This window comes from Astyanax mexicanus, chromosome 12 (assembly GCF_023375975.1).
Source record: "Astyanax mexicanus isolate ESR-SI-001 chromosome 12, AstMex3_surface, whole genome shotgun sequence".
NCBI lineage: Eukaryota > Metazoa > Chordata > Actinopteri > Characiformes > Acestrorhamphidae > Astyanax > Astyanax mexicanus.
Window position 1 is genome coordinate 45533288 of NC_064419.1, and position 26026 is coordinate 45559313.

The following is a 26026-nucleotide window of genomic DNA, read 5'->3' on the forward strand; positions in this document are numbered from 1 at the left end:
AGTTTACTGCGTTTAGTCATTGAACGGCAGTGTGAAACCAAAGCTAACTGAATATAGAGTAAATATATAGTATGCAATTTAACACACACATCTACCTTGGTTGGAACTTATATCTGAACTTTTTGGTGTGAAAATGCCCATAACTGTGGAGCAAGAGCTCTGTATTTCCTGCTTTGAGTTTGGAGGCCTGTTTGCTTGGCAGGCAGATGTTCTGGTGTGGAACTTTCCCTCCCTCTGTTTAGTGTCTGAAAATATAAATCTGTGAACACAGCTTTCCATTAACAGACCTCCCTCCCACTGAATGAACACACACACACTCTCTGTTAATTTCAGGCAGGATTTTGAGGGGTTTTAGAGTAATTAGCACGCTTTTGCTCTGGTGTTTCTACTGACGTGTTACAGCCACTGAAATGTGGGAGATGGTGCTTCCTAACAGACATATTTTAACAGTTCTTAAGACTCTGCAAGATGAGGAATTCAGCAGAGCATAAAAGCTAAAGAAAAACCCTATGAATAAGTGCATAAGGTGATGATGACATTCACCTACATAAGTATTAATAAAGGTTAATGAATATCAGTAATATTACCCTTGGATGTGGTGATCAAATTGTTACTTACAAACGAGAGCCTGCGAGACGCCTGAGCGCTCAAAATCCTCTGAACTCTGCTGTGGATCTGCTCTGACAGAGAGGGACTGACTGGGCTGTGAAATCTGCATCAAATAAGCAGAAAAAAGGCAAATGCACTTTTAATCATTACAATTCTAGCCAAATAAAAGGCATGTATGTATGCATGTATGCATGCATACAAGTAACATTCATACAAAAAGATGTTCATTACTGTTATACTGTTTTGTTATACATAAATAACATTTACATTTAACATACATACATACATTCACTCACACACCTACATACATATATACATTTACTCTCACATACATACATACATACACACACACACACACACATATATATATATATACACATTCACTCATACATACATAAATAACACACTTAACATACATACACATAAATTCGTACATAAATACATTCACTCACACATACACATACATACACTCACACATATACCTACATACACTTACATACATACATACATTCACTCACATACCTACATACACTTACGCACATACATACATAAATACATTTACTCTTACATACATACATACATACTTTCACTCACACATACATACACTCACACACATACATACATTCATTCATTCACTCACACACACATACACTCACACACATACATTCACTCACACACATACATTCATTCACTTACACATACACACATACATTCATACACTCACACACATACATACATTCATTCACTCACTCACACATACATACATACATACACGCATACATACATACACACACATACATACATACATACACTCGAACACACACATTCACTCACATACATTCATTCACTTACACATACACACATACATTCATTCACTCACACATACATACTTGCATACATACATGCATACACTCACATACATACATACACTCACACATGCATACATTCACTCGCACTTACATACACACACACACACATACGTACATTCATTCATTCACACACACATATGTACACATTCACTCACATATACATATATACAAAAAATTACTCATACATACCTACGCTCACATATACATACATACATACATACATAAATACATACATACATACACTCACATACCTACATACACTTACGCACATACATACATAAATACATTTACTCTTACATACATACATACATACTTTCACTCACACATACATACACTCACACACATACATACATTCATTCACTCACTCACACATACATACACACACATACATACACTCAAACACACACATTCACTCACACATACATTCATTCACTTACACATACACACATACATTCATTCACTCACACATACATACACGCATACATGCATGCATACACTCACATATATACATACACTCACACATGCATACATTCACTCGCACTTACATACATACACACACACACACACATACGTACATTCATTCATTTACACACATACATATGTACACATTCACTCACACATACATATATACAAAAATTTACTCATACATACCTACGCTCACACATACATACATACATACATATACACACACATACATACATACATAAATACATACATACATACAACTCAAAAGTGTCAAACTTCATAACCTATATGCGCTGCAGAAAATGTATTTAATTTGTGTTTAGAATATTTAATATATCTAAAACCACTGTGTTCTAGTATTTTATCTAAAGGCATTAATAGCAATGGTGCAGTAAAACCAAGAACAAACTATCAGTTTAAGATAAAATTATCTAAGATAAGAATTGTATTAATCTCAGAGGGGAAATTAAGTGTGTTCTTACATACAGACAATAAAAAATATATGTTCACTAAAGTATAAGAAAACTGAATGAAAATAAACTACAGAAGATAAAATTATAATTTATTATATACAACAGAGGACTAAATATATTGTAGAACTATAAACTATTGACTTCATACTCCTGCATAGCTGTAATGTAATTCCATGTGTGAACACTAGTCTGTGCTGTGTCCTTTAGAGTGGGGCATCAGGGTGGTGAATCCTCACCTTGAAACAAGTTCCATAAAGTCCATTAACTTAATTCATGAATATCTAAGCACTAATGTATTTATATAAATATTGTCTTGTCAAAATCCGTTTAACCACCATACTTTACATAATAGGGTGCTATATTTATTCTATAAACTACAGACAATATTTCTCCCAAATTCCAAATAAAAATATTGTCATTTAGAGCATTTATTTACAGAAAACGAGAAATGACTGAAATAACAAAAAAGATGCAGAGCTTTCAGATCTCAAATAATGCAAAGAAAAGTTGCAAGTTCATATTAATACAATTTTAAGAGTTCAGAAATCAATATATGGTGCAATAACCCTGGTTTTCACAGTTTTTATTCGTCTTTGTATTATCTCCTCCACCAGTCTTACACACTGCTTTTGGATAACTTTATGCTAATTACTAATTCAAGCAGTTCAGTTTGGTTTGAGGGTTTGTGATCATCCATCTTCCTCTTGATTATATTCCAGAGGTTTGCAATTTGGTCAAATCAAATAAACTCATAATTTTAAAGCGTTCTCTTTTTTTTCAGAGCTGTACATTTCTGTTATATTTTTTCATTTTAGTCTATTTTTCTTTTTATTTATGTTGTCTGTATCTATATGTAAGAGATGCTGAACACCCAATTTTCCCCTTTAGGATAAGTAAAAGGTGTTTTCTCATCTTAGCGGCCTTATGTTCTTTATTTTACTCGACAAGTGCTATTATTGGCTTTAAAGAAAATATTTGAACACAGTTAGGCCTGTCACAAGAACTAATTTTGCCAGGACAATGCATTGAGAAATAACTGTGATAAACTGTGATTCCTTCAGCAGGGAGGAAGAATGAAATCTGTATGAGAGGTTGTATGAGGTTGTTTTTTTATATATTTTATATCTAACATGGCATTACATTGTGCTCATACAGAAGAATACAGTAAAAATGAGCCTTTAGTTAACTATGTTACAGATAGTCTGTTTAGTCTGTTTTAATATCTCAGTTAGGGGTATGCCATATCATAATGTATGCAATAATAAAATTACATTTTTACTTTGTTGGGAGTAGTTTATTCTTGAAAAAAAAAAGAATTCAGTTTTGTCATATCGCCAAGAGTATCGTTGTTGCGAAAATACCATGAAATATCGTGATATTATTTTAGGGCCATATATTGCCCACCCCTATTATCTTTTATATTTGGTATGTTTCTTTTTTTATATATATAATTTTACTGTGATTTACTGTCAGATAGCTTAACTTTAATATTATATTGGTTACTTCACTTCAAGTTTTAATTAAGGCTGTTATTAAAACCTCAAACAAATATCGACTAAAAGCAAACTTTTCCTCCGTCTTTATTTGTATTTATTAGGTTTTTTTTTTAAAGAACCTAAATCACACTTTAGGCTGCTAATATCTCTACAGATATTACATTATTGTTATATGTTTAATCTATTTTTTCTTTTATTCAATGGGTCATCATATCTTTATGTACTAATAAATTAATATTTAAGACAAAATGTGTTAAAGTGTTATTTTGACATATTAAGAATTTTTAGCAGACTAAAGTCACAAAAAGTAAAGAAGAAATATCAGAAAAATTGCCTATTTTATCTGGAACTCAGATAAGGTCTTTTTTTCTTTAAAAAAAAAATCACAACCGGCAAGAAGGAAGAATGAAATCTGTATGAGAGGTTGTATGAGGTTGTTTTTAATATTTTATATCTATAATGGTATTACACTGTGCTCATACAGGAGAATTAAGTAAAAATTAGCCTTTTAGTTAACTATGTTACAGTTAGTCTGTTTAGACTGTACAAAACATTTGTTTTATTCATCATTATAACTTTAAGTACTAAAGAATTAATATTTATAATACAATTTTATAATACAATTTTAAATAAATTTTTCAGTAGAATTTCAGCAGGCTAAAGTTACATAAAGGAAAGAAAAAGATCAGAAAACTGTCTGTTTCTCTGAAACTCAAACAGATAAGGACTTTTTTTTTTTTTTTTTAAAAGAAGTAGAGTCGTGACCGGCGGGATGGAAGAATGAAATTTGTATGAGAGGTTGTACCTCTGTGGTTTTTATCTTTAATGGACCTAATGCGGGCTGTGCTTCAGACGGTTAGCCGGGCCAAAGGATTAGCACACAAGAATCCAACAAGTGCAGCGAGGACAGACTGAACTTCACACACCCGGCATCCATCAATCCATCATTTCACTTCCCATCAAAGACTTCCAAAAGACGTGCCTGATCTCTGATTGTCTGAATCTCCCGGGCCGGCCCTAATCTGCGGCCCTCTGACTCCGGTCATGCTTTCAATCCAGACAAAAGTATCATACATTTCCCACTATTTACTCTCCAATTTACTCTACGCTTTAAAATTGTCTATTGATTTTAAATGTTTGCTTGTGTCCCTGCGGGAGAGAGACGGTGGGGGGGGACTGAAGGAGGCGGAGAGACAGGCAAGCAAACAAACATTTGCTGGTTTAGCAGGCTGTTGTTCAGATCAATGACAAGGGTCTCTCAGAATTTATTAAAGTGAGCGGCGGGTCAGACGCATTAGATCTCGCTGAAACACAATCAACAGCCTTTCCCCTTGTTTTCTCAGGGATTTTTGTCTTTTTCTTTTAAGTAATGAACAAACATGACCGGACATCACGTCCCGTCATTTCAAGGCAGACGAAAAGGAGGGGGGGAGCGGTTTCGTCTCGCATCATCTGAGATCAAAATATATATAGATCGAGAGCAGGGCTCCCTTTTATTTGGCTTTGCTCTTATGAGCTGCGCATTTAGTCAATATCACATAATTGGAAATTCATAGGGGACACACCATAAGGTAGACCTCTCGACTTATTCTCTAAAAAAAAAAATACAAATAAAAAAACGGAGGAAAACACCTTCTGACTACAGTGCCAAGTTTGCTTTTAGTCGATATTTGTTTGAGGTTTTAATAACAGCCATAATTAAAACTTGAAGTGGAGTAACCAATATAAAGTTAAGTTATCTAACAGTAAAGTGCAGTAACATACTTATAAAAATAAATAAATAAAAAGGGCGATATGGACCTAATAGAACTAATATCACAAAATTTCACGTTATTTTCGCAATAATGTTACTCTTGCTGATACGACAAAACACTAAATTAAAAAAATATATTTTATATATTCTGGTTTATTGACTTCTGTTATAAATCTACTAAAATGCTTGTATTTTTCAATATCTCAATAAGGGGTGTGCCATATATCAGATGCAATAATAAAATTACATTTTCAGTAAACCCTCAGGGAAGTGCAGAACAGTCTAAGGTCTAAGTCTAAGTCTAAGTTTCTAAGGGTTTTATGTAGGGTTGCAAAAAAAACCTCTGGAATATAATCAAGAGGAAGACGGATGATCACAAGTCTTCAAACCACCAAACTGAACTGCTTGAATTTTTGCACCAGGAGTGATTATCATAAAGTTATCCAAAAGCAGTGTGTAAGACAGGTGGAGGAGAACATGATGCCAAGATGCATGAAAACTTTGATTTAAAAAAACAGGGTTATTCCACCAAATATTGATTTCTGAACTCTTAAAACTTAACAAATTTTCTGTAAATAATTGCTCTAAATGATAGTATTTTTATTTGGAATGTGGGAGAAATGTTGTCCGTATTTTACAAAACAAAACAATGATGTTAAATTTACTCAAACATAAACCTATAAATAGTAAAATGAGAGAAACTGAAGTGGAATTTTACATATTTTTTTGCACTAATGCGGGGGGTTTCCTGTGAGGAGGAGTTCTGGATGAAGCCCAAGGAGATAAACGTGGCATATCCAAAGAATGATGTCTAGCCTAGAAAATAATAACACAATAAACAGGAGAGCATTATAGGTGATATAAAATGAGTGTGTGGCTTAAATGCATAACTGAATTAATATCTGTACTGAATCTCTTACTTTAGAAGGCTTTGCCCTGAAGCTTCCATACAGTTCAGGATCTACAAAAAAAAATACAAGCAAATAAAGTGAAATATAGCGTACATGTTTTGGACTTTTTGTATTAGTTGGTATGGCTACTGAAATATAAAATTTGGATGGAAAACAGAAGCATCTGGGGATTTGTAGTAAGTTCAAATATTAAAAGATCAAATTTACAGTTTTCAGATTTTTTTTCCCCTAATCCTCTTACAGTATCACAAAAGTGAGTGTACCCCTCACAGGTTTTTTTTTTATATTATTTCATATATTTTCATGGGAGAACAACCTCTGGATAAGATGCTAAACATGTGGACTTCTATGTTCAACCCTGGCGAGGCCTGTTCTGAGTGGAACCCGCCCTGGGAAACTGCTGTATGATCTTGCCCATTGTGTTGCATCTCACAATGTTATAGGGTGTTAGCAATCTTCTTATAGCCTAGGCCATCTTCGTGGAGGGCAACAATTCTGTTTCTCACATCCTCAGAGAGTTTTCTTGCCATGAGGTGCCATATTGAACTTCCAGTTGCCAGTATGAGACAATTGTACCCAAATCAGAACCTGAAACACTAACAAGTCACATGACACCAGGGAGGTAAAATAGCTAATTGAGCACAAATTGGCCATTTTTTTTTCTTATGGGTGTACTCACTTTTGTTGACAGCATTTTAGACATTAAAGGCTGTGTGTTATTTTGAAGGCACAGCAATTTTACACAGTTGCTGACTACATTACCAAGTGTCTTATCTGTGTGTGGTCCAATGTAAATTATAATATATTTACAAACATGTGAAGTGTGTACTCACTTATGTTAGATACTGTATATATTCTGTTATATATGAGATATATATTCATATATCTTTAAAAATCATAGGAGCCGAAAAATAGTTTCTGGCAAGGTGATGCAAATTTAAAAGTAGTTTAAAAACCCCTTAACAGGCCAGGATTTTAGTCAATTTTCTGCCTGACATTACAGCCCTAAATCTCGAGGATTTCTATTCAAGCATTACATAAGAAGTAGGAGTGTCACGATTCTCTAAATCCTCGATTCGATTTTCTTTTTTTTCTTTTTTTTTTACAGCAGAGAGGCCTATGCCAGTTTTAGGTTAGTCTATGTTCATTCATTAGTTTGATTAATCAAATTTACAGTATCTTATTTCAAAAGGTGGGCTTGAAATAAGTGATGCAAAGTGATACAAGTGATCTGTAATACACCACATTAGGCACTAATGGTCAAATTTAAACAATTTAATTAAGATATATATGTAATGCAATCTAGTGGCTTTTTTTGGTAGCAGCAGTGTGCACTATTAAAACAGCAATGTGCAACATAAAATAAATGATAAAAGAAATACAGGAACAGTCATGTACAAAATAATAGAACAATTAGAGCCTTAACAAACTGAACTCTATCCTACTATAACAGTTAAACATGAAAAATAAGACTTTAAGACTTTTTCGGTCCCTGAGAATGACGAGTTTTTTTCTTTAATAAAGATATATTATTAACTTTATCTGAGAGAAAGATGCTCCTTAAAGGGATAGTTCGGGATTTTTGACATGAATCTGTATGGCATCAATATGACCAGTTTCGTGCATTCTCACTGACTTACCCCCGACCATGTCCGGTGAGCGGAGTTCTTGTCCAGTATTGTCCGAGCCGAAAGTAGTCCGGCATGTTTGCTGGGGTCACGAAACGAAAGTGTTTTTCTTCCCAAAACAGTACGAGTGCAAAAGAGTGATTTATTTGCATAACAAAAAACGGTGTCTGCAAAAGTCACGCCTCATTATCACTGGGGCACTACTTTCATTTTGGATCAGTGCGCGCGATTGCGCAACCTGGCAGCTAGCCTACGGTTTCGATTTCACTGTTTACTGTTCGGGAACATGTCGGACTACGAGAGCGACGAGGAATATATTGATTTCCGCTCAGAGCCAAGGGGGGTATCTTTATGAGCCTGAGTATACTGAGGAGGAACTTGCCCAAATCGAATTGGATCGTGCAGAAAGAGAGAGGGTGGACAGAGAAATGATTGAGACCGAAGCTGGAGCCGCTGCTGCTGCTGCTGCTGCGATACCAAGGGTGGCCGACAAATCCTGGTGCACTTGTTTGAAGTGCGAACTAATGCCGACAGAGGTGGAATGTTACTGCTGCCACGAGTGGGATTTAGTTATGCCCGAGATACAGAACCTGTCAATTGATGAGGACGTCGGCGGGCCAGCTGCTGCCTGCATCACAAACAACAGCGGGCATGGAGAAACATAGTCATCCTCGCTGAAGTGCGCACCGCAAACACGAAGCTTCTTCATTTTCACCACTTTGGTGTCCACATGGAAGCCCATTGCAAGTATCCAAAGTTGCCTGAGAGCAATGTCAGTCACGGGGATACGATGGAAACTGTGCGGAGAATCAGCCACATCTTTGTTGCTACAGCCTGGATAATCACAAGTCCGCACCATTTTAACACACACACATACAAATGTATAAATCTGTGTTCAAGAAGCTTATAAAAGCCGATAAACTTCTCTCTAAAGCTTGCTCTTTGTGTTGCTGGTTGAAGCTGAGCGCAGCCAATGATCTGAAAGACTAGTGCGCTGCTCGCAGTTAGAATGACATGCGCACTGATCCAAAATGAAAGTAGTGCCCCAGTGATAATGAGGCGTGACTTTTGCAGACACCGTTTTTTGTTATGCAAATAAATCACTCTTTTGCACTCGTACTGTTTTGGGAAGAAAAACACTTTCGTTTCGTGACCCCAGCAAACATGCCGGACTACTTTCGGCTTGGACAATACTGGACAAGAACTCCGCTCACCGGACATGGTCGGGGGTAAGTCAGTGAGAATGCACGACACTGGTCATGTTGATGCCATACAGATTCATGTCAAAAATCCCGAACTATCCCTTTAAGGTACCAACACTATTAACATATTTGAGGATAGACAAAACGTTATTTTTATATTTTCAAGTTTTTCTTTAAGAAGATGAGAATGTCCACATTCTCTGGAGAAAGGGCTGCTCTTTGAGCAACAGTGTGCTGCACCATTTGCGGGAGGGATCGTCGATCCTCTTTTTGACTTCGATGCTCGAGACCATGACATAATTTCGATCGATTTCGATGAAATATCGAAATCGTGACACCCCTAATAAGAAGCTTTCATGTTCGATAAGGAACATTGCTGAAAAGCATAATTGTAATTGTAATAGAAAATATATATTAATAAAAGCGATTTAAGTAAATCTACTAATGTCAAAACATAATGAATGTTAAAACTTTATTTAAAAAATAATATTTTCCTAAATATAAATCAAACAGTTCATGTCCTCCAAACCTTTAGTTTCATTATGATTGTCTAGTTTTTACTTCTATTTTTAAACATGCAGAATTTGGGTTGATTCCTGTTACTGATCTGGAATTATTAAGTGGAGTAAAACAGAGAAAACAGGCAGCTTCTCCTTAAAGTGTCCTGTAGGAGATTTCAAAGCCCTCAAAGTTTCTGAGTGTAAATGAGTTACTTTACTGCAGAAAAAAAGGGTTTGTATCACCTACATAGCCTGTATTCAGGACAAGGCATTTGAAGGGGATAAACACTTCTCCTCAATCCTGGCCCTATATTAGATTTTATTATTCCATTTTATCAAACTACTTATCTAAATGACAAACCCCTAAAAAGACCGAAAACCAGAATTTTGAATGTTCCTATGGTAAAATAAACGTATCCAAACCTGTGAGGTCTGCAGCGAAACTGACAGATCTGTGACGTAAAGAGCTTCCTTTAGGTGAAGGCTGAAGAGCTGGAGGGGATGTGGAGGATTCAGTCAGCGAGGAGTCTGGACTACAGGGGACCTGCAAACAAAGAAAGCAATCAGCTTCATCCTTCCTTCAAAAGAAAAATAATCTGCAGACTCTGTTTTAGCAGGTGAAGACATGTACACCAACATTTAATTGACACCGGGGCGTTACGTATTTATCCGTCTGAATTTGTCTTTCATTTAGAAGTTAATCACTTCTGGGAGAAGGTTAAAGCGTGACGAGTTTGTTTCATCTAGCGCGACTCGGTGCAGGTGCCGGAGCGGAGTCAGATCGACTCTCAGAGTTCAATTAAAGTGCGGCTACTGAAATTAAACAACTCCGGCCGCCGAAACGTCTCGTTTGCTTTCATACAAACAAGAATGCTGACTTTAAACAGACATTGATATTACATTCGCACAGCTAATCCGCCCAAATAGTGAGCAAGCATTTGTTAATCAGGGTCTGACTCTTAATTACTTAGGTTAATTGTCGCCTCGGGATTTGCTCCGAAAAAAGCTGCTGCCTCTTTTTTTTTTTCTCTCTCTCAAAGGCCCAAGAATGGAAAATGCCACGCTGATATCACATGACTTGGATCTGAATCTCGCCTTTCATAGCATGACAGCTTTGATATTTACACCTCCGGACTTGTTTTAGCGAAAACACTGCAAAGGAAACAGGAGGGGGTCTCTCTGCATTCCGCTCTGAGAGAGGCTGACAGACGGAGCTGGAGATGGGGTTGACACTGCAGTCGAAATCGTTCGCGAGCAGCTCAGCACTTTAAATGCACCAAAGTTAGAATATAAATCCAATCATATGCTGAGAAGTCAGGCTCGCTTATAGAGCGGCGTGTAAAAGTTGAACTGCCTAAACTGATGACTAAAAGTCATCTCTTCATGATGCTGCAAAATCTCCTCACCCTCAGCTGCTCAGATCATTTGATTCTACCCATTTAGAAAAATGGCCTACGTCAAGAGTGTGTGTGACTTCAGCTAATTTATTATTCCTAATGCAAATAAAACATGACTTAGCCCAGTGTTTCTCAAACTGTGGTACTCAAAGCATTTCAGATTAAAATATTACTGACTGAAATATAAAAAGTTTTTACATAGGAAGTGTTTAGTGTTTAACCTAATAGACCCTGTATATAAAGTTTCATAGGTCCTACAACTGAACCCTGTGGAACCCCACAATCCACAATAGCTTCTAGCTTTTCCACAATAGCACCTTGCCGTTCGAGGTGAGTATATCGGACTGTAGTCTTTGTGTTTGCTTTGTTAAGACAAGCTACATGGAATGAACCATGGTGCGGCCTACAGTGTTAAAAATACGGTATGTGGCATATTTGGCGAGAAGCGAAAAAAGAATTTCATTGTACAAGGAAACTTGTTTCCTTACTGTGCATATGAAAATAAACTATTTGAGTCTTAAATATATTGGCCCTGATAGTACATGTGATAATATAAGGTACACGTGAGCCCTGGTTCCTGCCACTGTTTCTTCCTGCCATTTAAATAAATTTCATTTGATTTCATATTAAAGATAAACCTAAACCTAACCCAAAAACAAACTTTGAGAAAGATTTAAAAACATGGATGAACCCTCTTCTATTACAACAAAAGGAGGCTGCGGGGCCGTCTCCTTCTTGAAGTTGTAGGGGCCGAGCTGAAGGTGACTGAGGCGCTGTCGCGTGTCCTCAGACAGTTGGCACATCCTGCGGTGGGTGTAGGGAGACGGGGAGCGGCTCTGCGATGCTACTGTGGGCTGCTGGTATCCACACAGGGGCGCTGTGCTCGGCTTCATCCTACTCTTTCCTGCAGGGCTTGTTTTCACACAGCAGGGTTTAGTAGGAGACGAGTTAGATGGCTAGAAAAAGACAAACAGAAGAGAATATCAGTTACATAAAATGTTATTAAAATTTAAATATAAATGTTCTATTATTAAAATACAAATTATACAGCACAAAAAAAATTTTTTTCTATTCCATTTTGCTATTTAAAGGTTTAATTTTGAGTAAAATGAACATTGTACAGACAACATTTCTCCCAAATTCCAAACAAAAATATTGTCAAATATTTGCAGAAAATGAGAAATGGCTGAAATAACAAAAAAGATGCAGAGCTTTCAGACCTCAAATAATGCAAAGAAACAAGTTCATATTCATAAAGTTTTAAGAGTTCAGAAATCAATATTTGGTGGAATAACCCTGGTTTTTAATCAAAGTTTTCATGCATCTTGGCATCATGTTCTCCTCCTCCACCAGTCTTACACACTGCTTTTGAATAACTTTATGCTTTTACTCCTGGTGCAAAAATTTAAGCAGAGGTTTTCAATTTGGTAAAATCAAAGAAACTCATAATTTTTAAACGCTTTCTTACTTTTTTGTCCAGAGCTGTATATCTAATCATAGGCTAATCATAGTGAATTAATTTCTTTAAATCATAGTTCTACATAATTCCAGCAGGGAGAGCCAATAAATGCCATGTTTAAGTTGATTTTCTACAATATTTTCACATAAATTAAATGGGAGTAAAATCACTCGGTTTTACAGCACAATGACAAAAGCTATACAGGGCTAGGATAGTAATGTTGGTTGAGCTAATTTAACTTTAGCATTAGTTTGGTTACCAAAAGTCTAGCTGTACTTTATTGTGTAAACTGTACTTAAGTTTGATCTTCGGTGGTTTTGTGTTTCTAATTTAATGCAGTGCTGTAAAACACTGAGGAATGGAACAGTGCTCATGAAGAATCATGAAGAGCCTGTGTGCATCTTTCTTGCAGTGTTGGTGCCAGAATGCAACAGGCTGTATGTTCAATTCTTTTCAACTGTAAAACTGTAAAACTTTATTTAACTTAACATTAACTGCTTTAATCTCTCTCTCTCTTCTATTTCCTCTTGTTTCACTTCCCATATCCCTCATTTCAAATTAAAAGGCCTCTGCAGAGTATTTTATTGCAATTTCACAGTGCTTCATAAAATTTGGAAGCAGCGGGAGCAATAATTGTGCATTCATATTCAGTGGAAACAGTGCATATTAATGGAATTCTGGCTACAAAGTGTTGCAATCTTGAATGTAAGAGTGGATGAACTTTAGTATTCTGGCATATTCTTATTCTGCACACATTTCCTAGCATTACGCCGCTTACGCTGCTTTACAACACACAGTCAAGCCCAATCCCAGTGCATGGAGTCTGACACAAACCTTCTCTCTTTGTTCCAGTCTCACCTTTGCAGGAGAATGACTTCAATAACTCTAATCTCAGCTAACATAATTCTGAGCGGCAATAACTAGGTTCCTGCGGGCGCTGCTTAGATAAATACATTTTTAAAAATGTTAATTGCATTTGATGGTCGGTTTCAGACTAATATGATAATGGCATTACATGGATGTAAAAAAAAACAAAGATAATTTAAATGCTAATTGGAACATCCTGGCATATTAAGTCATTTTTAAAAAAGCGGAGAAAAATAAATCCTGATAGAGATTGCTATTTGAAGGGAACAGATCTAATGAAATTAAACTAAGTAGCTCTTTCCCTTTATTGTCCTTTCCCTCTTTCTCCTTTCTTTTCTCCTCTCTTCTTTCGGCGGCGGCACAAAGAGTCCATTTTAAAAGCGTGAGTCGCGCTTGTCTGATGTGATTAGTGGCTCTGCTGGTGTTGGTAACGGAAGATAAAGCCGGATGTCCTTGAAACAACAAAGCCAGCACCACAAGTAGCTTATTAAAGCAGAAACAAGCTCTGTTCAAATGCATGCAAATCATCTGGAGAAAGCCCATTTAAGAGCAGGCCGTGTCAAGTCCAAACCAGAACCGGACACAAAAAGATCACTTATATAAAAAAAATAAAAAAAAAAAAGAGAGAAAGAGAAAGTGAGAAGAGCAGAAGAGCTAAACTGGACCAGACAGGGATCCAAAAAAATCACGTAAAAATTACAAGGTCAAGGTCAGTCACGCCAAAGCTGTGTCAAAGTCATGCTAAAAACTTTATTACATATGCAGCTTGCCATCAGCTGCCGGAGCCCTGAGAGAGCACATTTGGCCCCTCATCACTCCTAGGGTGATGTGGATCAGCACAAGGCTGCGTCTGTGAGCTGGTGTATCAGAACCGAGTCACTTCACTTTCCTCCGAGCGTTAGCGCTGTGATGCTACTCGGTAATGCTGCATCAGCAGCAGTTGGAAAAGAGGCGGAGTCTGACTTCACATGTATCGGAGGAGGCATGTGTTAGTCTTCACCCTCCTGGTGTTGTGGCATCACTAGTGATAGGAGGATATACAGCTGAGTAGCAGCTGAATGGGAGGGACAATAAGCCTAGCTAAATTGGGGGAAAAAATATGAAATAAATGAATAAATAAATAATAAAAAAATAATCACATCAGACAAGCGCGGCTCAAGCTTTTAAAATGGACCCTTTGTGCCCGCCGCCGAAAGAATAGAGGAGAAAAGAAAGTTGAAAGAGTGAAAAGACAATAAAGGGAAAGAGCTACTTAGTTTAATTTCATTAGATCTGTTCCCTTCAAATAGCAATCTCTATCAGGATTTATTTTTCTTTAGACTGATATTGGTGATTGTTACAAACATAGACAGATGTCCATGCAGATGTTCCTAATGGTGTCTTGTGATAAATACATCAAGAGATTGATGAGATTAGTATTATCAAAATACCAAAATTATGACTTTCAATACAATACCTGCCTAAATATCTCTATAACAAGGCAAAAAACCTAAAACATCAGAAACTTATGGATTCAAACATGAAACTAAAAAAAATAGTTAATTCTTATTTTATTTATTTAAAATGTTCCCCATTTTCTTCCAATGCAGCTAGGGCGTCCCACCCAAAAAGAGACTCCGCCTCTTTGTTTTTTGCAGCATTGATGGAGCATTGCCGAGGGAATAATGAAGCGACTTGGTTCTGATACTCACAGACGCAACCCTGTGCTGATCCACACCACCCTAGGAGTGATGAGGGGAAAGAGCGCCATCTACTGTACCCACCCAGAGAGAGCAAGGCCAACTGTGCTCTCTCAGGACTCTGGCAGCTGATGGCAAGCTGAATGATTACAATTTAAACCAGCAATCTGAATATTACATAAGTCCAATTGGTACTTTTTGCAGTGTGGGCAGTGTGCCAAGTCCTGCTGGAAAATGAAATCCGCATCTCCATAAAAGTTGCCAGCATAGGGAAGCAACCTCCGTGTTTACGTCACATAATGTATGCACTGTTGAGTGTTAAACATGAATCATTTGTTGGACTTAAACAATCTAAAAACTAACCACCAAGTTTTATTCCTGTCGCTTAATTCTTTTTGGGTGAAACTATTTTTTGACGAAAAGAGTGTAGTTTACTAAAGCTGTTAAAGTGAAGCTGAAAAGTTCCTTCTCTTAATGGTAGGAAGGAATTCTTGGCAGATGATGATGATGATGATGATGGAAGTATCCTTCAGCGATCTGCTGCATCCTGGCCATTAATGTCTATTAAGCCTCATCTGTATGAATCCTATGAACGCTGCAATTTCTGTCTATAGCATTCACGGCATTGTGCCATTGTTGTTTTTTTTATTTTTTTAAGAAAACTGAGCTCTCTGATAAATGGATGAGCACTTTGGTGCTTTAGTGTGATGCAGTCCGTCTCCTAAAAGCACGTTCAAGGATACGCGTATCAGCAGCCATTACGCCGTAAAACGATAGCATCACTGCCGCAACAGAAACCTAAAGAGAGTCGTGGATATTTTCCACTTGAAAAATTAAAATGGAAATTTAATGCGCTTGTGTTCACGCTGCCCTTTATGCAAAGGACATGGTCAGAAGACAGCTAAAGAAAGAGAATCTACGATGCCGGCGCTGATAGACCATCTGTTTTTCCAAACAAAACAAATCAAAGATGGACTCTCACGAGCTGCATATCAGCCCGAGTGATCTAGCTCTGTGTAATTACCTCCACAGGAAAAGCCCGTCCCTGAAGGTGCTGTTAAACCATCGGGACGTCAGCAGCCGAAGAGATGGAAGATATATAGGGGCAGACAATTAGTTTGACGGACAGGGCTATTCTATGCGAGTCACTGTATAATTCTGTGAATGTCTCTCAAAAGCTGCAATTTCTCTCTCATATCTCCCTTGCGATGCACATTAAATCAATGTACTATACAATAATGACACAGTCAATATCACTAGAATATGAAACGCTAAATTCAACAGAGTTTTTACATTTTAAGCGAAATGTTGGGCATATTTAATTTAAAACTGATCTGCCAAAAGGGAGAGTGCAGGACAGCAGTCTGCAAGTTAGACCTGTCACGTTCTTGTTTTTATAAACATTGTCCAAGCAATAATTGCGCTCAATTGTATATTAGTAATTTTAAGGTAAATTTTTATTTTACTTATATAATGCTAAAACAATACAATAACAATAACAATGCAACTACACTCTTTTAAAGAGCAATAAACATTTCATTACTGAGAGTATAACACCGTTTTGGCATCCTTAATAAATAAAAATTTTGTTGATGAATCCAATCAAACCCTCACACCAATGCTGCAATAAAAGTAAATAAAAAAAAAATCAACTTTTTGTAAATGCCTTTGTTTTTAGAAGAAACACTAAACAAACAGGTGTTCCAATACTTTTCAATAAGTAGAAGTATATTGTAGATAATCATTTTTAATAGTGTGCACCAAACGCAAAAACACTACTCCTAAATTAAGTTCTACTTCTAAAATAAAACTATAGATGCATGGATGTGTAGTTATTAGGGGTGTCACGATCTCGATATTTTATCGAAATCGAATCAAAATGAGGTCACGGTCTCGAGTATCGAAGTCAAAAAGAGGATCGACGATCCCTGCCGCGCGCGCTACGCAAATAGCGCAGCGCGCTACGCAAATGGCGCGGCACCAACACAGCGCATCCTATTCATTTAAATAGAGATAGCCACTGCATGAGCGCAGTCGGCGGGAGTGTGATCACTGTTTTTATCTGTCCAACGGGGGAGGGGGGGCGGGGGTTGGGCGCGCAGGTTTTGTATCTGTATCTAACGGAGGGGTGGGTGCGCGCAGGTGAGAGCGTGTGAACTCGCTGAAATGCGTGTGTCAGTGTGACTTGAGAACACTGACTATAGATCACAGTGAGGTGGATTAAAAATCTTAAACTTATAATTGACTACACCTGTTGCTTTCCATTGAATTAAAAAAACATCTTTCTCTCAGATAAAGTAAACACAAGCGTGTTTCTGACTAAAATAAAAGCTTTTCAGGAGAGATATAAGTTATGTGTAAATATTTATAAGACAATACCTGACAAAATCTGTTTTAATGACGTTAATAAACATCACTGTGACAGCGCTAGCCACAGTTTCACCACATCACTTATCTAACCAGCCTGTACTGATTTCTGCCCCCCAATAATGCTTTCAATGACCTCTAATAGCCTTTAATAGTCTTCAGTAGCCTTTAAAAGACTTACCTGGCGGCCGTGGTGTGTCCACTAAACTCCGTAGTTATAAACATCCTGAGGTTAGCAGCGCGCTAACTGACCTGTTTATAATGTAATCCGAGCAGTGACTCCGTGTCGGCTGTTCTAACCTGCTGCTGTTAGCTGCTTGGGCTGAAAGATGAACTGTAGTGAGCTGTATTATCCGGTTAGTGGGGTTAAAACCTTTATTTGTTTACAGAAACAGTAAAAACGGACTGGCTGAGCTCTGTAGCCCGTGGCTGGGCTGTACTGAAGTAGTGACTGAGTGAAGAGAGCGGGGCTTGTGCTGCTGCAGCTCCGACTAGTGGTTGGATGAAGAACTGCAGCTTCATGTAATGAGCAGTTTCACCAGCCATCCACACAGCTCTGATAAACTGCTTGTTTTAATAGTGCACACTGTTGCTACCAAAAAAGTCACTAGATGGCATTACCATATATATTTTAATAAATAATAATAATAATATTTATAATATTTATAATAATAATAATAATAAATATATTATTTAAATTTTATGAGGCATAAAATAATAAGAAAAAAAAACAAGAAAATCGAGAATCGAATCGAATCGTGACCCTCAAATCGAAAATGAAATCGAATCGAGGATTTAGAGAATCGTGACACCCCTAGTGTTTAGAGTTTAAATCTGCTTGTGTTTCGCTTTGTGTTTAACGTTTACCTCAGGACACTCTAGACACACACCCAACCCACTCCAGCGCTTCCCCCACACTCTTACCTTCAAAACGCAATCCAGTCACCAGTAATTCTCACATATATCCAAACAGTGCTTGAAATAATTTGAGGCAGAAAAAAATAAAATCAACTGTAACGCGTTATTAAAAGCGTATTATTGGTCGCTCCACGAATCCACGCATATCTAATGAATCAGCAGACCCTCACAGACCAGACGGTATGCAAATGAGCTCTGTCAGCCAATCAGGTGCCGAGTTCAGTGAGCTGAAGGGGGGGGGGGGCAACGAAGTCCCAGCACAGTTGTAGGAAGATTTGAATAAGACAGAACACTTCAATTTATATTATTATTAATTCATGTTTAAGTTTTACTGACAATACCGATAGTGAAGTAATTCTTATCTATTTATGTCAATAGTAGAGACAATAAAGGACAGCAACATCAGAGACAGACAATGGAGGGCAGCAACAGAGACAATGGAACAAATCAACAGACAACTGAGGTGAGCAACAGAGACAGACAATAAAGTCACATTACAGATGTAGGAAGTTTGAGTAACACTTACATTTATATCAAATTTATGTTAACAGTGGGGAGCAACAGACGAACAAATAAGGACAGCAACAACAGATTCACAACAAACTTATAATGAATAAAATATGTCTAAATTAAAAGGTTTGAAGTGTGCTCGTGTATTTAGGGGGCATTGGAGTAGAGAGTAGAGTTGCACGGTGTACCGAAGGTTCGATTCTTTTTCGATACTACGTCATCACAAACGATTCGGTTCTTTAGCGTTCGATGCTTTCGATACTGTATATAGCCCAGTCACTAGCTTCAAATGAGTCAAATTAGTAGGCGCGATTTGATTCAGTTCATAAGAAAACTGATTCACACCGCAGCAGTCGGTGTGGCAGGATTCAGATAAACTTAGTGTTCTGAACAAATGAATCGATTCTCGTGTGAATCGATTCATTTGACTCGGTTGAGAGCGACACACGCACGCGCAAGCCAGCAGAGCAGCAGCGAGTCTCTCGTCCGCGGCTTGTGGACAAAACGGGCGCGAGGAGTGAAGTGTGGGCAATTTTGCTTACATCGCTGATGAAGAAGGGAATCCGACCAACACCACAAACCCAGTTTGTAAACGGTGTTATAAGTCTATCCAGTGCAGAGGAGTAGAGCTTAGATTCTCTGCCCGAACCCGAACTGACCCGAGGCACGTTCGGGCCGAGATTTCCCACCACATTCCTCGGGCCGGGTCGGGTTCGGGCTCCAGAAAATAGTCTGAGATGTAGGCATCTGTTTTTTATTTATATTTTTATTTTTAAATAAAATAACGAAAATAACGAAAACTGAAAGTGAAACTAAACTACTTTATTTATTAGCGCTGTTTTCACTCCCGCAGTTGTACAGCGGGGGGTGTTGTGCCGATTCTGTCCGCGAAGCGGGAGTCGGATTCAGTAGCGGATTCGGCACAAGCGTGGCGGCACCTCGCGCTCCGCGGTGTTAGTTGTAAGCGCTCGCGCTAGCCGCAAAATACGACAGAAAACACTGAGAGCTGCAGACTTATGTGTGGGACTAGAATATGACCACGAGGAGATAAAAGAGAACCTTTACCTGTGAGTAGCTCACATCAGAACACGCAAATCTCTCTCTCTCACTCTTGCTGTCTCTCTCTCTCTGTCTCTCTCTGTCTCTCTCTCTCGTACGTGAACGCCTCCGCGTTTGACTTGCAGAACTGTGTTTAGCTGTTCTTAAAAATCATTTTAATTAAATAATAGTTCTATGCTTCTATGTTACAGTATTATTTAACATAATTCTGATCATATTTCGCTCATTCAAACAGCCCGAAAACAGCCAGGATGTTCACGTTTTCGTGTTTCCATCGCAAATCTGTGGTCAGGCACATAGCCTGCTTGATCGTTACACTGAACATGGGCTTATTAAAATCGGTAAACGGTTGATTAATAAAACGGAGCAGTGAGTGTTAAAATGAACATAACATTGTAATGTTCTTCTGTCTCTTTATTTTCCTTATTCAGAACTTAACTTCTGCCCGCCCGTCAGGTTCACATAGTCAGGCTACCATTACCTCTGGTTTTAGTTTTAGTTTTTAGGAAGTGTTTAGATAATTATGTTATAGTTAAGGTTATAATAACGAAACTTGTTTTTTGTTCAAATGTTTCATTTTAGAATCAAAGCGTTTGCACCGATTGTTCAGTGTTCAATCCAGTTCAGTCAAAAATAAACATTTTATGTTCAGATATTTTTATTGTTTTTTTTTTTCTTCCAAGTATCGTTTTGGTATCGAGAATCGTGATACTACAGTTGGTATCGGTATTGAAGTCAAAATTTTGGTATCGTGACAACCCTAGTAGAGAGCCAAATGAAGTCCACTTTTGGGGGAAAAAGATCCCCCCCATCACAATGCTGGCTACGGGCCTGAGTATAGATACTAGTGTTTAATAAAATACTTCTGTAGAAGCTGAAGGAACCAGTCAGTACTTTAAGTAAAAGTATAAAAGTACTGGTTTCAGAACTACTTAAGGTATAAAAGTAAAAGAAAGATAAGGGGGAAAAAATAAAGCCATTAAGAACAGCTTGTGCAGGTGTGATGGATCACAGTATAAACCAATAGGGAGTCGGAATGGTATATGTTTATACTTCTCTACATCCAATCACAATCAGATTCACTCTATCTGGATGGAGAGATTTATCTGGATAGGGGTTTTATTGAACGATGAGAAGCCGGAAGGAAAACGAGCTGAAATGTAATAGGAGTAACAAGTCGATTTTAAAAATTTATAGAGAAGAAAGTTCAGATAATTGTGTGAACATGTAAAAATAATTCCTCCAGTAAAGTATAGATAGTCAACATTTCTACTTAAGCGCAAATAGCTCATAATATACTATTTGTTTAATTTTCAGTGTATAGACTAGACAATGTCTGCATTTAAGCTTGGATTCAATTCTGCAAAAAAAAAAACTATTCTGAAACTTCAGAAATAGGAAATAACCACTAAAAATAACAAAACAGGACTTACTGAGACGGTTATATGTTTATACTTCTCTAAATCCAATCACAATCAGACTCTTTATGCTCTATTTGGATGGAGAGATTTATCTGGATAGGGGTTTTATTGAACGATGAGAAGCCGGAATGAAAACGAGCTGAAATGAAATAGGAGTAAAGAGGCTATTTTTTAAAATCCAAGGAGTAGAAAGTTAAAAAAATTGTAGAATTTTAAAAAAAATACTTTAGCAAAAAGCCACTGCAACATACCATTTATTTAATTTTCAGTGTATAGACTAGTCAATGTCTGCATTTAATTTTAGATTCAACTCTGTGAAAAAAAAAAAATAATCTGAAACTCCAGAAATAGGAAATATCTAATCGCCAATAAAATCGTAAAAAAAAGCAGAACTTACTGAGAAGGTTGACTGGCTAGCTTTCAAATCACACTCCTCAATAACAGACGTGGTAGAAAACTCCACTCTGGGCGAGATCCCCTGAGGGAAGAAGAGAAGATAAAAAAGAGAAAGAACAAAACTTTTAAAATGATGCAAAGACAGCGGAAGATAATGACACTCTTGGCAGATCAATTTGCCCAAACAATCTATGTCCTCAAGCAAATAGCAGGAAAAAGGCAGTGGCTTTTAAGATGCATCAGAGATATGACAGCGCGGGGAGTGGAGGAGATACACACCGGGAAGGAGACAGATTTCTTCATCAGAATCTCTCTCTCCGAGCCGGGGGCTGGGGGAGTCAGCCGGGGGCCTGGGTAGAGGAAGTCTCTGGTGTTCTCCTGAAGAGTGGCCAGAATTTCACCTTCTGTGTAAAAAGAGAAAGACATTGGCTTTTAATTCTAATATAGGAATTTCTTATCAATTCAAATCAATGAACAATTTACCATTATGATTTTGAGTTCTTCCTAGGGCTGCACGATATTGGGAAAAAAATACAATACAAATGTTCTTTTTTTGATGATATATATCGCAATATTAAACAATGCACAAAATTATTATTAAATATTAAACAAATATTAAACAAAATTTCACTGTCTATTGTGTTCAACCGCACTACCTCCATTTTCCATCACACACACACACACACACACACACACTAAAGACTGTACTTTTACAGTGTACATTCTATTTTTTATTTTATTGTATTTATATGTATCGTTATATGTTATCCTTTTGTAACTTTGTGTATTATACCTGCTGCTGGATGTCTAGAATTTCTATCTATCTATCTATCTATCTATCTATCTATCTATCTATCTATCTATCTATCTATCTATCTATCTATCTATCTATCTATCTATCTATCTATCTATCTATCTATCTATCTATCTATCTATCTATCTATCTATCTATCTATCTATCTATCTATCTATCTATCTATCTATCTATCTATCTATCTATCTATTAGTGCTGGACGATATGGCCAAAATTTATATCACGATATATTCCTTAAATTTCCGTCGATACGATATAATTTCGATATCGATAAATACTTTGAAGGCCTCAGAAAAAGAATCCCTGCAATCTCTGCAGCTTGCACTGCAAATTTAAATTATTATTTAACTGTGTATTTGCACTTTTTGTATCAATCTATCTAATGGAAATCTGTACCTACTACTGTATGAAAATGTTTTTTAAGTCTTTGAAACCTCCTTTCACAAAAACTTTAATACTTTAGAAATAAAAGTAGTCAAAATAAATCAATGCTCAATTTTATTTGCATATAGCAAAATAATAACATGACATCCCTGTCAAACATAAGCCTATATAACTATTACCAATAAAAATAACTTTAAATTACAACAGAGGCAGAGCTTCTTATTCTTTGTAAACAAATTTAACAGATTAAAACAAAAGTGTTTTAACTAGGATATATAATACAAGAAGCCTTTATATACATAAAAGCAACAAGATTTTCCCGTCAAATAAACAAACCTATAGGATTTTTCAACTATAAATAACTTAGTGACAACATAATCTATTAAAGTGCTTCAGCCAGAATACAAGAGGTATTCAACATGATATCAAGGGCAAATAAACAAACCTAAAGGATTCATAAACTTTAAATAACTTAGTTTCAACATAATCTATTAAAGTGCTTCAGTCAGTATAAGGAAAATATTGTATGTAGTGAAGATGCTTGAGGTGGTGGAACAGATTAGATGTATTAACGTTACGCTGCTTGTCGGCTCCACTCACCGGCACAATTTGCAGCAAAGCGGCAAGCGAGCGGACCCGCGGCTGGGCGAGCGGACCCGCGGCTGGGCGAGCGGAGCCGCGGATGAGCGAGCGGAGCCGCGGATGAGCGAGCGGACCCGCGGCTGGGCCAGCGGAGCCGCGGATGAGCGAGCGGACGCGCGAATGGGCGAGCGAAACAGCGGCTGACCGAACCGAGTCTACCCTAGCCTTGGACCCGCTCGTCCCGGCTCCGTTTCGAGACATTTTAGATGCGTAGCGGAGCGGACCTGAACCTAACCTAGCCTAGCCTAGCCTAGCCATTTTAACCTAGCCTAGCCTAGCCTATCTGGCTACGTGCCTGTGTGATTGCGTCATCACGCACTGAGGTAGCACAGCTATGGGGGCTGAATGTGTTTGGCTCTGCGGCGAGCTGACGCCAGTAAAAAACGCCTGTCCGTGACAGATTCTGTACATAATACATATCGATATACCACAAAAGTGATATCACCGTTATTGAAACATTTCTTATCGCGATAAATACCGATATCGAATTATTGTCCAGGCCTACTATCTATCTATCTATCTATCTATCTATCTATCTATCTATCTATCTATCTATCTATCTATCTATCTATCTATCTATCATCTTATGCAGGGCCCATGACATCACCAGCCCCGCCCCCACCTGCGCGCTGTCTCACATCTCAAGTCTGGACCAATCAAGAGCTGAGTCAGCGCCGAGCTCAACTCAAAACCCGAGAAAAACAGCAAAACAACAGTAATCAGCCCTTTAATCAGGCATTTAAATGGCTTTTTAAAGGTAAATAAGAGCGTTTAAAAACGAGAATTCAGCTGTAACTGGAAATATCTGCACTGCAAATCTGTGCTAGACTGAGGTGCACAGCTTTCAACACGTGCACATGTTTACAAACACGTGCCCAACCATGTCGATGGAGGCCATGCAATTACCTCATGTTTACTCCTGACCTCCCCCTCACGCTCCCCGCCCCTCGCGCTTCTCAGGCAGCAGCAGCCTCTCACTTACACAGACACAGAGACAGCGCTGTGTATCTACTGTACTTCTTGTGACAAGAATCAGAACATTGCCACATGACATTTAATTGCTTTAAGTGACATCACACATCCTGCGATGTGATTATTGCACATGCACACATTCTTACACAACCTAGTTCTTACATAACAACTTCAACTGTTTTTATGATGCACAAGCTATTGTTTCCTTTAAATTTAATTTCAAAATAGTAAGCAGCCACCATCAAGCTTGCATGCAGCTCTTATATTATATTGCCTATGCAAAAAGGTGGAAAACAGAAAATATATAGCAAAAAGAGACAAATATTATGAAACAACAACAACAAAGGAAGCAAAACAGCTATATAAAAAAGAAAAAACTTTGTGTGTGTATGTATAGAAACTTGTATTTCGGTTAAGGAAAAGGGTAAAAAAAATGAGAGAGTAATTTTGCTGTTTAGTTCTCTGTGAAAGTGCTTTGTGTTCCTATTTTGTTTGCATTAGTGACTTATTTTAGCACAGACTGTTTGATTGATATGTTGCAGCAGGAAAACACAAGTCCACATACATATGAAAATCCCACTGGAATAATCAATAAATTTGTCCTTGGTATAATCCACCAATGAGCCAAAAATATTCGCTAAATCAATTAATAAAAAAACAATAATTATGCGCAGCCCTATTGTATTTTTGACAGTGTTGCAAAACAAACTTTAATATATAGGACTATCAGTGCCTAAAATATACTACTAGACACACCTTCTCAGTCAATGTTCTTCATTAATTATTTAAGTAATGTATTCTTTATGTAATTTTAATTAATCTTAAAGACCTAAAAACGACTCCTATTTACATCCGTGTCCCTGGAGTTCACAGTAATTACATCTGACAACTGTAATTATTACAGACGCTGATGTTTCATTCAGACGAGATTACCGTAAAATATGAATCAAAATTACAGGATTTACAACAACAGCCAGAGAAAACCAGACAACAGCATCAAATAGTAATCAGCTGCCCAGATGATATCTGAGTTTGAGCAAATCAATATAAAGTTAATATAAAACTAAAATCAATCAATATAAAGTCAGAATTAAGCTATAACTCCCTGACCTATAACTCTAACCTGCAGTGGCTGGAGCAGGTGGTTCTTACCTGGGGGGACGAGCTGGATGAGCTCGAAACAGGTTGTATCATCTGTAGGGAAAACACAAAGGTGTAGGAGTGTTTATTAGTTT

At 37.5% G+C, this 26026-nt stretch overlaps 1 protein-coding gene across 1 annotated transcript in view; it reads right to left on the bottom strand.

The window, feature by feature from the left end:
• Positions 1 to 26026, bottom strand: part of spata6 (spermatogenesis associated 6) — a 34434-nt gene that overhangs the window by 5349 nt on the left and 3059 nt on the right. The window contains exons 4-11 of the mRNA XM_049486067.1: positions 25944 to 25985; positions 22259 to 22383; positions 21981 to 22061; positions 12008 to 12259; positions 10330 to 10450; positions 6586 to 6626; positions 6384 to 6481; positions 619 to 712 (exon numbers count right to left, since the gene is read on the bottom strand). Coding sequence (XP_049342024.1) covers positions 619 to 712; positions 6384 to 6481; positions 6586 to 6626; positions 10330 to 10450; positions 12008 to 12259; positions 21981 to 22061; positions 22259 to 22383; positions 25944 to 25985 — 854 coding nt within the window. The remainder of the gene's footprint in view (positions 1 to 618; positions 713 to 6383; positions 6482 to 6585; positions 6627 to 10329; positions 10451 to 12007; positions 12260 to 21980; positions 22062 to 22258; positions 22384 to 25943; positions 25986 to 26026) is intronic.